The following is a 15,420-nucleotide window of genomic DNA, read 5'->3' on the forward strand; positions in this document are numbered from 1 at the left end:
TCACATAAAAGCACATTTTTTCAATGGCACCTCGAAATCTTTTCTGAGCTTTCACAAGGTAAACACTTCACTTTTAATACGAAGGAATATATATATATATCATTTATATATACACACACATATATATATATATATATATATATATATATATATATATATTTATCAAAAAAGCTCATCTTACGCGAACTTTTACAGTTTCTCTTGAAATTCGAATAAAGGAGAATATTTTGCTTCTCAAGTAGAAGTTTATTTTTTCTCAGAAAAACCGATTTGCTTATTTTGTTTCCTCGACGTTTCAAGTCATTCTGAATAGTTCTACAACAAAATTGGAAAGAGCATAGATGTAGCAGAATTTGGCAATTGGACAATCAGCTCAACTTCTCGGGAATTAGATCAATTTTTTTAATTTCTCGTAGGGCAAGTTATAGTAATCGCAAAAAATCGAAACTGAAAATTTTTATATATTTTTACATTTCAAAACCTTCTGAACATTTTGGCATACCTTAGAAAAAATGGATGTATGTGTGTGTGTGTGTGTGTGTACGTACGTGTATGTATGTGTGTGCGGATACAAATTTTCGTAGACGACTTCGGGAACACGGATGAAGCGATTTGAATAATTCAAAAAACATTCGATTCGTATTGATAAGGAGACGTGCTGATTAGTTTTTGGCTAAGGCAGGTCTAGCCGTTCCGAAGATATGAGGCAAAAAGTGCCAAAAACGGTAACTAAGTTTTTAAGAGAACGGAGCGTCCGATTTAAATAATTTAAAAAATATTTTACTTGTATTAACAAGATGAAGACCTGATCAAATTTTCATGAAGGCAGGTCTAGCGTTTTCGGAGACCTAGTAAAAAAAGTAAAAAAAAAATGCCATCTGGCGGTAAAAAATTATCATTACACATATGCACATCAAATTATCAGAAATTTGATAGAGATTTCAACAATAAGTATTAATTTTGTTTATATTCCTATGAATTCCGTACCAGTGTTTATCCGTTAGACGGCGACGCGGCGCTTACGCGCTTCAATATTTTGTCTCTATGCAGTTAAAGCAGTACGATTGCTTTGAAAAAAAGTTCAGAATTTTCAAAATATTTCAAAATACACTTTTCTTCAAAAAGTCTTTTTTTCAAAAAAAAGTAAATTTTTGTCAAAAATTTATAGTTTCTCAAAAATCTAATTTTTCAGAGTAAATTTTTTTCAAAAATGTTAAACTTTTACAAAAAAAATTTTTTGGTACGGAAAGTTTCAGCAGTTAATTTTAAGGCACGATGCCATGCGCCCCACTAGTTTGTGTATGTTTAAGCCAAAAGTCCTGACGCGGTTTAAAAAATTCAAAAACTGTTGGAAGGATGTTGTTTGTAAATAGTTCTGAATATTATTTTTGTAATCAAATGTTTCAAGATATATTTCCTCCTAAGTCGATTCCTCCTCGTTCTCGTTTTAATTTCCTCAACATGATTCCATTTACCCAAATCCTCGTGTCTAAATATTGAACATTGATCTCGAAACTAATGTGTGTGCATATGTTCAAACAATATCCAACAACCAACCGACCCTCCTACGACCCTCCAAAACCTTTCAAACTAGTGTCCATCAATTGGATCAGGGCGTTTCAACCTTTTTCTGATTTATCCTTTACCCTAACGCATATATTTCCTACCACGATCGTCCTTCTTCATTACGAGTTCGGAAACTCTGATCGAATAGGGGGTGAAAAATAAGGGAAAAATTGTATAGAGAAAACTATTGTTGTATTGGACGGACCTGCGTCGTAATATTCATAATAACGATGGGGTGCCATGAGGCAGGTCCAGGAAATGGGGTTTTGATAAGAATCAAGTTACCGGTAAAATATCAATGTAAATTGGAACAAGTTTCTGTTGAAACAAAATTTATTTATTTATTTATTCAATGCCCAAGGCAATAATACTATATAATTACATTTTAAAGTGTACAAATTATAAACTTGAGAATAATATGTGAGAAAATTAGAGTATTAAGAGTTCAAAGATAGCTTTGTATATATACATAACACTTAATATAAACTACAAATATATTATACAATATATAACATTAAATAAAAGCTAGCTAGTGGGGTGCATGGCACCGTGCCTTAAGGCAAATTGCTGGCACTTCCCGTACCGAAAACTAAATGTTCGAGGAATACTGAATGTTTTCAAATAGATTATTATTAACATTGTAACATTGACTAATATTTATAAGAATTATATAAACTGAATTGCAAAGTTGAAATTATTTGTTTAAAGTATATTAAAACTATAGTCTGAATATCTGAATAAAATCTGTATTATTTTCAATATACAAATTTTTTTTGAAAAAAAAAGTTGAGACAATTTTTTTTTCCGAAATCAATTATTTTATTAAGACAAGCAGAAAGTTCTTTGAATCAATTAAATCGGACGCTTAGTTCTCTCAAAAACTGCCATTTTTGCATATTTAGCTCAGTATCTTCGAAATTTCTGGGCCTGCCTTTGCCAAAATCTGATAAACACTTCTCCCAATCATTACTAATTGAATGTTTTTTAGATCATTCAAATCGGATGCCCCGTTCTCTCAAAAACTCGATTTCTGTTTTCTGCAATCTTTGCTCCGTATCTCCGTAACTGCTGGACCTGCCTTTGCCAAAAACTAATCAACTCTTCTCCCTATCGATAGGAATCGAATGTTTTTTGAACCATTCAAATCGGTTGATTCGTGCGCCCGAAAACGTGACTGGAAATTTGTATCCATACATACATACACACACACGCGCACACACATACATTTTTTCAGAGGTATGCCAAAATGTTAAGAAACCTTCAAAACGTCGAGAAATGCTAAAAAATTTATTTTCGATTTTCGGACCATTACAATAACTTACCCTACGGGAAGTTAATAAGTTTTTAGTAAAAATGGTTTAAATTTTACAACTGACAATTAAATTAAGTTGTCTAAACATTTTTTAAGTTGCCTCAAAGTATTGTGAGTTGCCTCAAAATATTGTCAGTCGTCTGAGAAAATTGTCAGATATAACTGACAATTAAATTTAACAATAATTGTATAACTTTTGTAGATGATATGTGAATTTTTCTCGTAAACAAAAATGATGCAATTAATAGTTTTTAATTGTCTTTTGTATGAATCGGAATTAAACGAAAACAATAACCGGAAAAGTAAATGCAACTCGATTTCTATTAACGTCGCAGCATCTAGATAATTTGTGCCTTTGTATTCAAATTAACATTTAAACATTATTAATTCATAATTATAACAACGCAATAATAAAAAAAATAGTGAAACAAAATTATTACTAAGAGTCTCTAAACATTTTTATCTCTTAATTTTCAAATTTATTATTATACATGCGACATGAGATTTTTTATTACCTAATTAAAGGAAAACTTCCACGGTTGCATAAGAAACGTGCAAAAGTTGAAATTTGCACGTATTTTCTGTGAAATTTTCAACTAGCAAATTATTTATTATGTATCGATATTAATCGCACATTGTTGCACGCGAAAAAACATATATATATTGTTTGAAAATAAATTACGTAATTCGTCATTGTACGGAAATTATAGAAAATTACGGAAAATTATGGAAAATTAGACGCACTTGGCAAGCAAAAAAATAACTTTGTTAATAAATTTATGAAACAAGTATTGAATAAATATTTATTTATTGAATGGAGATCTTTGTATGGTTGGAATTTCTTTGTCAACTTCCTGAAACAGGTTGTTCAACTGTTGGACGATCACATTTATTGTAATCTTATGGTAATTTATTTACCTTGTATATATATATATTTATATATATATATATATGTATGTGTCTGTGTGTATTTTTCTGTTTTCCTGTTGTTGTACCGTTTGTGAATATAAATTTTGTTTTAATGAAACGACGAAGATATCCTTGATGCAGTTGCAAGGACGTCCACTGCATATATATATATATATATATATATATAATATATATATATATATAAAACTCATAACTCAAAATCACAAATGCATTTTTCGAAAAAAATTCTGGAAGCAAAAATGTTGTGTGGTTAGAAATAATATAATAAAAATTTGGCAACAGGCTAGTTTTATCACTTACAACTTACTTTCTTACTTTAGTTACTTACAACATTTCATTTTTTTATATTCTATACTATTTTTATTTTTATATACTATATTATATATTATCTCATTCTATCCAATTTTTCTCTTTGCACTTTACAACTGATTTCTTCATTCTTCTTTTCTTTTAACTTAAATCTTGTTTTCTTTCTTACTTCTATTTTTTTTAAATTAAAATTCCACTAAACCATTCAAATTTTATATAAATTTATTACTATTATTTAATATAACTTTATACTTCTATTTCTATGCAATTTGAACAATTGATTACAAAAAAATAAATCACTACTATATTCACAACCATCATCGAACAGTTTTTTGAATTTTTGAAATCCAGTCGAAATTTTTGTCTAAAACAAGGACAAAAAAAAAATTCGGACTAATTCTGAAGAATTTGAGCTGATTGTCCAATTGCCAAATTCTGACACACATATGCTTTTTCCAATTTTTTTGCAAAACTATTCAAAATGACTTGAAACGTCGAGGAAACATATAGCAAATCGGATTATCTGGAAAATATATACTTCTGCTTCAGAAACAAAATATTCTCGTTTATTTAAATTTCAAGAGAAACAAGAAAAGTTTTATTCTAAATACTATATTTGTTACAACAAATGAACAATTATATAAATTTAATAAAAAGAGCACAAAATAAAGGATAGAATTTTTAATAAAATGATATCCGTAGTATGTTGATTTAATTTAAGATAAAAGAAAATAATAATAATAATAAAATTAATAAGTAAATAAATAAAATTTCTGTTAATAAAAATAATACTAGAAAAACAATAAAGTAGAATAAAAACAATAAGTGAAAGATAATAATAAATATAACAAAATAACAATATTAGAAACATTTAATTTTGGTGATTCTAAAGTTTATTCTGTTATATTTTGTTTTTCATTTTAATAGCCTTTTGGTAATAGTAATAGCATTACATTTTACTTACGCAGAATTTATCATATAATAGCATTTTGAATACAAATTGTCAGAAAATGATATTTATGAAAATGTCATCAGTTTTGTGTCCAAATTAATGGTTAATTAATAATTAATAATTAATAAACAATGATAAATTATTTTTCGCTAATTGTCTCTTATTTTTACATAATTGCATTTTTGAATTTAATTTATACCAATTTCTATAGCACTTGGTTTAATATAAAATCTTTCATCAAAATTAGACCAGCCGTTTAGGGGAGGATAAGGATACAAATTTATAAAGATACACACACACACAAACACACACACATATGTATATATATAAATTCCAACATTTAAATTTATTTAAATTATTCACAATGCATAGGGTGAAAGTCTTTTGTTCCACATTCTTGGACAAGTGTGTTACACACTGAAAAAGAATTATGTATGTATAAATGTATATATAGTGATGTTTTAAAAATATTTTAATTATTTTATAATATTTCATTTCTGTTGGTCCTATCGTCCTCCCTTGTGCGACTCCTGATTTTATTATCAATATTCTAAATCGTTGAATGTTACCCACTGAAACAGATTTATATATGTATTATATATATATATATATATATATATGTTTTAAAAATATTTTTATTATATCGTGTTTTATTTCTGTTGGTTCTATTGCACTCTCTTGTGCGACTCCTAATTCTATTAATAATATTCTAAATCGTTAAATTTTTCACACTGAAACAGATTTATATATGTATATATAAGATAATAAGATGTTTTAAAAATATTTATATTATTTCATGTTGTTTCATTTTTGTTGGTCCTATCGCACTCCCTTGTGCGACTCCTGATTTTATTATTAATATCGTTAAATGTTATACACTGAAAAAGATTTATATATCTATATATTTATATATAGTGATGTTTTTAAAATATTTTCATTATTTCATACTGTTTCATTTCTGTTGGTCCTATCGCACTCCCTTGTGCGACTCCTGATTTTATTATTAATATTCCAAATCGCTAACTTCTTAGCGCAATAAAATATTATCGCCAAACTATTTCAAAACAACGTAATTTGTTGACAATTCGATTTTGATATTTTTTAAATATTTACATTTGACACAAATACCTTTTGAATTATATTTATGATATTTTTCTGATATAAAATTCTTGAAATTGATATAAATGCTTCATTTATCATATTTGTCTATACAAATGCATTTTGATAAATGGAGATGAAGAATTCTGTACATGTCGGATAGCATTTATAGATTATATTATTAATGAATAATATTACATTATCTTTTTGTCTCAAATAAACATGAATCAGAATCCAATAACTGTATTTTTTTTACTACGACTCAGTTTTAGAAAATTAGCGCGAAATTAAAATGTGCTAATTGGCGGTATGATGCATCAATTTTCGTGCAAAAATGTGTAATGTTCTAATTTTTAAAATTACTAAAAACCAATTCACACATTCATAATTGCAGTTTTAATTCTGTAAGACTGGTCATAGATAATAAGCAGAAAAACAGAGACAGGACTTAATTCTTTATGTTAATTCATATACTTTTGGCAATATGTAGTTATTAAAAAAACTATAATAACAATAAAATGTAAATAAACAATTTAATTTCAGAACGAGAAAGCAAAACCGAAGCTGTTTTCGAAATTTAAATGAAAAGAAAAATTTATAATTAATCTTTTTTATAGGTTAATTTATATAAATATATATATATATATATATATATATATATATATATATTAAAATGTTTATATGCATTCATCACGCTCGTTGAATAAAAACGCTTTCATTTTAGTTTTTACGCTCGAATCATAAATTGAAGAAGTTAAGAAAAAATTAATGATGACATTTAATTAATGTGCAATGTGTGAAATTAAAAAAATAACACACACACATATATATATATTTATATATATATATATATGTATATATATAAATGTTTTTTATATATTGAATGTGTGTGAAACGCAGAATTTCCATGACAGTGAATCCCGTTAGACGTTTTATTTAGCACATGTATATATATATATATATATATATATATATATATATATATATATATATCTAACATTCTAACGGTTAGAATCTTATTCTGAATATTTGTCAACAATATAACAACTAATACAAAAGAACGATAAAATAAGAACAAAAAAGTTAAATTCATTTATATAATTAGCACTGAATTTATTTTTAAAATTATTTGCTGTTATTTTTGATTTTATATAATATTAAAATAACGAAGCCCCCATATTAATACTATGTAATATTTAAAATCGTTTAACTATAATTTTTGCTTGAATAGTTGAACTTTTGCTTTGAACGAATTTTATAAGTTTCCAGTGAGAATCTTATAAAAATTTTGGAAATTTTTATTTATAGGTACAGAACCCAAAAATAAGATATTGATATATTATAAATAAAGATGTAAAAGTTTCTATCAAAATCTTAGCTTAAAATTAATCTTATAAATTCACAATGCATATTCTATAAACATTTTGAAAGTTTTTATTTGTTAACACAGATTCCAAAATTTCTGGAATAAAATATATACACAATATATAAAAGCGCTATAAAAATTGATATTATAATTAAAATTCAAACGTTTCACTCGAATCTTAAAAAACTTCAATGCCAATTTTATAAACATTTTAAAAAATATTATTTATAAAATGGATGCTAATAAAATGTCTATAAAGATAATATTTTATTAAAAGTTCTAAAGTGTCTGATTGGAAAAATTTAATTTTATTAATATTAAGAGAAATTTCAATAATATATCTTATAAATTATTATGTATAAATGATAATCATTTTCGGTTTAAAAGATTATATAACCATATTTTTCAACGTATTTCGGAACAGATTGGACTGCCTTTATCAAAATCAAAAATATGCAACTTGCTTATTTATTTATTTATTCAAAACCAAACCGTAATCAATATTAATAAATATTATTTCAGACCCTTTACTTATAAAAAGTGACTAAAATAAAATAATTTTATTATTATTAAGTAGCTGGATTAGCTGCACAACAATTCTGAAATCAAAAGATCCAAAAAAACATCAACAACATAATAACTTATGAAGAAACTTACGAAAATATTCACAAAATTATCAGAAACTTAAAGAAATAACAACTTAGTAATACACTTATAAGTTAACATTTTTTTATATTTTTTTCCTTTTCAGTATTCATTATGTGCCGATTTGGTGATAGAAATTCCAGGAAACCTCGGTGGGCAATTAGGGGCTTTTTACAGGCTCGACTACAGGCCCCCAGTCGGTGTACCAGGACCCAATACCACCATACCAGCAGGTAAAGGATAAAAAAAAACAATTACCTCATCATTAAAGACAATAATCAAAATTTGTTAATAATTTTATATAATTTTATGTTTTATCAGGTGACGTTGTGGGCGATGTGATACAATTTTCCAAGGGCCTACCTGGCACTAAATACGAATTTAGATTATATTATTCTAATGATACCTTAAAAGATTGGTTGACGTGGACCGCAAGTATTACGACAGGTAATAATAGTAATAATCAAATTTTATATATTTATTAACAGCCGGCTTAAAAAATATTTGGATTTTTTTTTTCCAAGAACCACTTTCTTCTCATGATAGCTAGAATTTTTTTATATATATTTATTAGCAGCCGGCAAATATTATTATATATAAAGACAATAAAGAAGAAAAATAAAAATTACGATTTTAAGAAAAATATTTTAGATTTTTTCTTCGAAAAACCACTTTCTTTTCATAATATGTAGAAAATTATGAGAGATACGTATAAAAGTATATATATTTTTTTATTTGCATAGTTTTATTGTCAATCAAAATAATATACATTTTTTAAGACAATGTGCTGTAATGTTAATGCAATTAAGAGATTATCTCCTATGAGATATCTCTCTTTTTTTATTTTATGAGATTTTATTTAAGATCGTAAGGCCATTTTTTTTCAATCTTTGCGTGGGATATTCCTCGCTTAATTCTTTTAAATATATGTTTGGGTGACCTGGTAGTTTTCGTGGTATTTTTTGCTCCTTTCTTTTATTATTTCATTAATAGTTTTTATTTTTAGGTCTTTATGTAGGGTGTCATTTGTAACATACCAGAGTGCGTTCACAATGCATCTTAAAATTTTCGATTGCGCTACTTGTATTTTTTTATATTTGAATTTCTTGCGCACGCCCATAGCTCAATGCCGTATGTCCAGATTGGGACAATTATCGTTTTATATAGAAGGAGTTTGTTTTCATAGCACATATTTGAAATCCTGCCAATTAGCCAATACAACTCTTTGAACTTCTCCTCCATCTGTTTTCTAATAAATAACAATATAAAAGTATATTATGATTAAAAATTTGCCTAGTTAGGGTTTGTTGCAGGAAGGTGAAAATTTAGCTGATTTTGGATAATATTATCAATACTGCTCATTTATATTCACGATAATATCATTCTAATATATGTAATATAACAATTCTAATATATCTTACAAGCCAGAAAAATTATCTTTAAATGACCGTCTTAAGTAGTGATTTATAGTTTTTTAAATGTTTAATATTATTAGTTTTTATTCAATGTTATATATTTGTAGTTTATATTAAATGTTATGTATATATACAAAGCTATCTTTGAACTCTTAATACTCAAATTTTCTCACATATTATGTTTAGTTTATAATTTGTACAATTTAAAATGTAATTATATTGTATTATTGCCTTGGGTGTTGAATAAATAAATAAATAAATATATAAATTTACTTACATTTTACACTAATTCTAAATCTAGTATAAAAATATTGATTAATCTCCTTCAAATCATATACTATATATTTTTTTTATATATACATTACACAAAAATCAAGGTTTAATTTTTTTTCAATATATATATCATTAATATTAGGTTGTCAAATATCTCCCTTCCGCTTTTTTGCTCTTGGTTTATAATACAAAAAGGCGGAAGGGAGATATTTGACAACCTATTATTATTATTGTATAATTATATATATTTATAATTATTTAATTTTTACAGCTCCTGATCCACCATCAAACCTTTCGGTGAATGTTCGAGGAGGCAAACAGGCTCTGGTGTCATGGAATCCTCCAAACCAGGGACATTTTTCTAGTTTTAAATTAAAGGTACCAGAAACTCCTCGACTACCTGATATCGTTCATTTTAATATTTTTCATTTATACTGTACATTTTTTTTAGGTTATTCCAATATCTGATCCCCAATCTGGTACACAATCCATATCGATAGCTGAAGGAGTTCAGCAATATTCTTTAAGAGAGTTGACACCAGGTGCTACCTATCAGGTTCAGGCTTATACTCAGTACGAGGGGAAGGATTCTGTGGCTTATAGTAGCAGAAATTTTACCACAAGTAAAGAATTATATATATTACAACTCAGTATGAGAACAGCAAAAAAAAATTAAAAATATTTATATGAAAGCATTGGCACGAATAATTTAAGAATTATATGCATTAAAACGTTTTAGCTGCAGAAATTTTATGACTATTACCAAAATATAAGCATTATTAATATCAAAACGTTATAGCAGCAAAATGTTACCACGAATTAGGAATATTTAAAAAAATATTTATATTAAAGCATGATCGGTAATAGTTTAAGAATTACATGTATTAAAACGTTTTAGGAGCAGGAATTTTATCATGAGCAGAAAAATTGAATAATTATTTATAATTAGAAAAATTAAAGAATACTTTATTTTAAAACGTTATAGCTGCAGGAATTTTACCAGGAGTAGCAATATTTAAGACTTTTTTCTATTACAACGCTAAAGAAGCTGAAATTTTACTGAGAGAAGAAAATTTTATGAATTATTTATATTAAAAAACTACAACAGCTGAATTTTTACCACTAAGAGGAAAATTTAAGAATTATTTATATTATAACACTATAGCAGTTAAAATTTTACCACAAATTGGAAAATGTAAGGATTTTTCATATTGAAACGTTTTAGCAGCAATAGTTTTTTAACATGAGTACAAACATTATAAGATTTATTTAATTACAACACTATAGCAGTAGAAATATTTCCACGAGTAGGAAAATTTAAAAATTATTTTTATATAAGCACTATTCCAGCAAAAATTGTATTGCAATAGGAACATTCAAAAATGATTCTAATTAAAACGTTCTACCGGCTTAAATTTTATCAAGAGTACTAAAATATAACAATTATTTATATTAAACGCAATTTTACCTTAGAAAAAAATTATATAAAACCATGCTTTTAATTTATTTATTCATAAATAAAAATATTAGTTTGATAAACAATAAGAAATAAATTTGAATAACGTGAAACTTATTAAATTTGATTTGAAGAGAAAATTTTTGAAGAAAGACTAGAAAAAAATGTTTAATTAGCCTTAATTATTGCTGTAATATAAATATATAATGTTATGATAATTTTTTAAGCCTAATTCATGATCTTTTCATTTTGTTTGTTTTTTTACATTTTTATATATTTGTAATTTAATAATATTGAATTCTTTTTAAAAATTTTACACGCACTCAGTATGGGAAAGATTCAGACGTCACATTGGTTTGTACTTAGCAAATAATATATTTTTTTATATTTATTATAAATAATTATATTTATGTTTTAATATACATATATTTATATATATATATATATATATATATATATATATATCAAGATATATATATATATATAATATAATATATTTAAATTATTTGTTTTTATAGAACCAAATACTCCAGGAAAGTTTATCGTCTGGTTCAGAAATGAAACGACTCTGCTAGTTCTGTGGCAACCACCTTATCCTGCAGGTGTTTATACACATTATAAGGTAATAAACAATTAATTGGTAATTATAGAATAAAATATTACAAATTACACTTTTAAGAACTCATTGGTTATGGAAGAAAATAATTGATAGCAAACGAGCTCAAATAAAAATGGTAATTTAATATTCAAAGCGAGTTTAAGCCAATTTACATGTTATAACATGATCAATAACGATCCTTATTGTAATTTGACCTGCCAGACTTCCTAAAAACTTTGCCGCCACAATATCCCTGCCATAATTTTAATACACTGATATCAAAATGGCAATGAGCGATTATAAAGTAAAACCACTTTAATTGAAAAAATATTTTTAAGCAAGTTTTTTTTTAAATATATACTCAATATATCATCTTCTTTATTTAACAGGTATCCATTGAACCTCCGGATGCCTTAGAAAGTATTCTATACGTCCAGAAGGAAGAAGAGCCTCCTGGTCCTGCACAAGCTGCATTCAAAGGACTAGTTCCTGGTAAGAACATGGACCAAAAAATATTACTATGATTATTATTATTTATATATAATTAAATACATTGTTTTTATCTGTTTTAAGGTCGAGCGTACAACATATCAGTTCAGACGATGTCAGAAGATGAAATCAGTGCCCCGACAACTGCTCAATACAGAACCGTTCCTTTGAGGCCTCTGAATATAACATTCGACAAAAACTCAATTACTAGTCATTCTTTTAAAGTTTTGTGGGAGGCTCCTAAAGGAATCAGGTAATAAAATATAATATAGTTAATTTTTTTGTAATAATACTGATTGATCATTATTGGATAAAATATAATTAACTATGTCGCCATCTAACGGTGTACTTTTATAAATAACCAAAATCCGGCTCGAAGGACCAAAATGTATATTAAATTCAAATGAAACGTCGAAACGAAACTATATTTTACATAATAATAAAGAATAAAATTAAAGGCTCAAAATAGCGGGTCAAAAGCTCCCTACCAGATTTTGGTTATTTGTAAAAGCATACCGTTATATATAGCGTCTTTATCATTATGTAAAATATAGTTGTTAATAATAGATGGCTAAGACAACATCGACGTTTCATTTGAGTTTATTATACAATTATTTTTTTTTTTCAGTGAATTTGACAAGTATCAGTTATCCTTGGCGTCTTTGAGACGTGTCCAGCCAGTGACCAGGAATAGAGAGGATCAAAATTCTTGGGAATTTAGAGATCATTTGGAACCTGGACAGAATTATCAGGTTGTTGTTAAAACGGTTTCTGGTAAAGTCACTTCGTGGCCTGCTACAGGAGAAGTCACACTGAGTAAGTTGTAAATAAATAATATATTAATAAAATTTTAATATATAATTAAATAGTTATTAATTGAACTGGTGGTGTATGGCATCGTGCCTTAAGGAAAATTGCTGGAACTTTTTGTACCAAAAATTTAATTTTTTAAAAAAAGATTCAATTTTTTTTAAACCTTGAAACAAAAATCGATTTTTGAGAATTTTGAATTTTTGTAAAACATGATTTTTCTTATAATAGTATTTCGATATATTTTAGAAATTTTGAACATTTTTTCAAACAGTCGCGCCTTAGCTGCGTAGCAAAGCGCCGCATCAAATTGCTGGAACTTGCCGTACCAAAAATTATTTTTTTTAAAAAAGATTAATTTTCTTTTAAACTTAAAAAAAAAAATATTTTTGAGAAATTTAATTTTTTTTAGTAAATTGTCTTTTAAATTTTTTTTTATTATTTTGAAATATTTTGGAATTTTGAACTTTTTTTCAAAGCAATGGCACTTCTTTAACTGCATAGAGACGAAATATTGAAGCGCTTAAGCGTCGCGTCGATGTCTATCGGATAATCTATTCTACGGAACCCATAAAAATGTAAATAAAATTGATATTATTAAAATTCTTAACATATTATTAAAATCTCCATAAAACATCTTATATTTTGATGTGCATATGTATAATGATCAATTTCGACCGCCAAATGGCGTTTTTTTTTTACTGTTTTTACTAGATCTCCGAAACCTCTAGACCTGCCTTACTAAAAATTACAAATCAAGATATAAAATATATAAAAAAATTTATTTTCGTTTTTTTGCGATTACTATAAGTTACCCTACGCGAAGTTAATAATTTGTTTATTTATTTATGGGCTATAATTATCAATTGGAATTATCTGTTGCAACTTTTTTATGCAGTGGCCTAATTTAAAATATTTTGTATTATGTAACATAAACTTTATTTTGAAGTGCACATTATTTTGTATCGGAGGGCAGGCGTATTGAATTATTTTAAAATCATCAATATCTTGGATAAAATTTATTATTTATTTATTTGTTATAATTTATTTATTTTTATATCCAAAACTTGGGGATGAGCTGGCTGTAGTATAAATAACTTTTGTACATTTAAATAAAATTGGTAAATCGGTTGAGAAAGTCTTTTTTTTTTTCAGTTAATTAAACTAGAGGAAATGTTTGTAGTTTGGTTGTTTGATTGATTTTTTTTTGTTTGCAGTTTGCTGAATTAAAATTAAAATTATTACCATTAAAAAAATTGAAAACAATTAATGACTTGTGTTATTGCTGATTGGATTTGAATTAATTTGCTACTTAATTCGTTTGTGAAAAAAGTTTGTGCAACAAATTTTGAAAAAGTTACCTAATTAACAAGTGAATGTGTTTTTTATTATTAATTTCCTTTATTAACAAGTACAATTTGTATTTTATCTTTTACCCAGAACCTCTCCCTGTGAAAGATCTTCGTACAGACACAAACGACAGAACAGGAATCATTTCGATATCCTGGTCAGCACAGAACACGAGCAAGCAGGATAATTTCAAAATATCTTATCATGAAGTCGAAACCTACAATGGTGATAGTAACACCATTCTGAGCAACAACACGAGTGTTATGCTGGAGAGTCTTTTGCCTGGGAGGAATTATTCTATAACCGTACAGGTAAGGAGAAAGAAATTATATATATATATATATATATATATATATATATTTAAATATATGATCTCCTACTGCATTCCACAATAGAGATTCTTTAAATTGTTTTTTATTATTCTAGGCAGTCTCTAAAGATATGGAATCAAATGAAACAGTATTATACATAGCTACCAGACCGTCCTCACCAATTATCGAAGATCTCAGACCCATCAAGAATGGTCTCAACATTAGCTGGAAGTCTGATGTTAATTCGAGACAAGAGAACTATGAAATTATGTACAGAAGGTATATAAATCTATTACACATAACAAAATTATATTCATTGTTGTTTAATATTTGGTTTATTGATTATGTTATATTGATTCAGGAATGATACAAACGATGTCCACAAGCAGATCAGTACAGATTCCAATTTAGTGATCAGAGATTTACATCCTGGTGCTGGTTATGAAGTCAGAGTTTTTGCCATAAGTCATGGATTGAAAAGTGAACCACACGATTATTTCCAAGCAGTTTGTAAGTACTAAATAATAAAAAAGTATTAGT

The 15,420-nt window shown here is 26.5% G+C and overlaps 1 protein-coding gene across 1 annotated transcript in view; it reads left to right on the forward strand.

Annotated features, from left to right (window-relative positions):
- Positions 1 to 15,420, forward strand: part of LOC113363918 (tyrosine-protein phosphatase 10D-like) — an 80,557-nt gene that overhangs the window by 37,325 nt on the left and 27,812 nt on the right. Inside the window, 11 exon segments of the mRNA XM_026606401.1 lie at positions 8,285 to 8,411; positions 8,500 to 8,625; positions 10,138 to 10,244; positions 10,318 to 10,489; positions 11,841 to 11,944; positions 12,310 to 12,412; positions 12,494 to 12,662; positions 13,038 to 13,225; positions 14,660 to 14,880; positions 14,996 to 15,159; positions 15,242 to 15,390. Of these exon segments, the coding sequence (XP_026462186.1) occupies positions 8,285 to 8,411; positions 8,500 to 8,625; positions 10,138 to 10,244; positions 10,318 to 10,489; positions 11,841 to 11,944; positions 12,310 to 12,412; positions 12,494 to 12,662; positions 13,038 to 13,225; positions 14,660 to 14,880; positions 14,996 to 15,159; positions 15,242 to 15,390 (1,630 nt within the window).

This window comes from Ctenocephalides felis, unplaced genomic scaffold (assembly GCF_003426905.1).
Source record: "Ctenocephalides felis isolate EL2017-DRISC unplaced genomic scaffold, ASM342690v1 CF-g0.4_SCAFFOLD_00845, whole genome shotgun sequence".
NCBI classification, from domain to species: domain Eukaryota; kingdom Metazoa; phylum Arthropoda; class Insecta; order Siphonaptera; family Pulicidae; genus Ctenocephalides; species Ctenocephalides felis.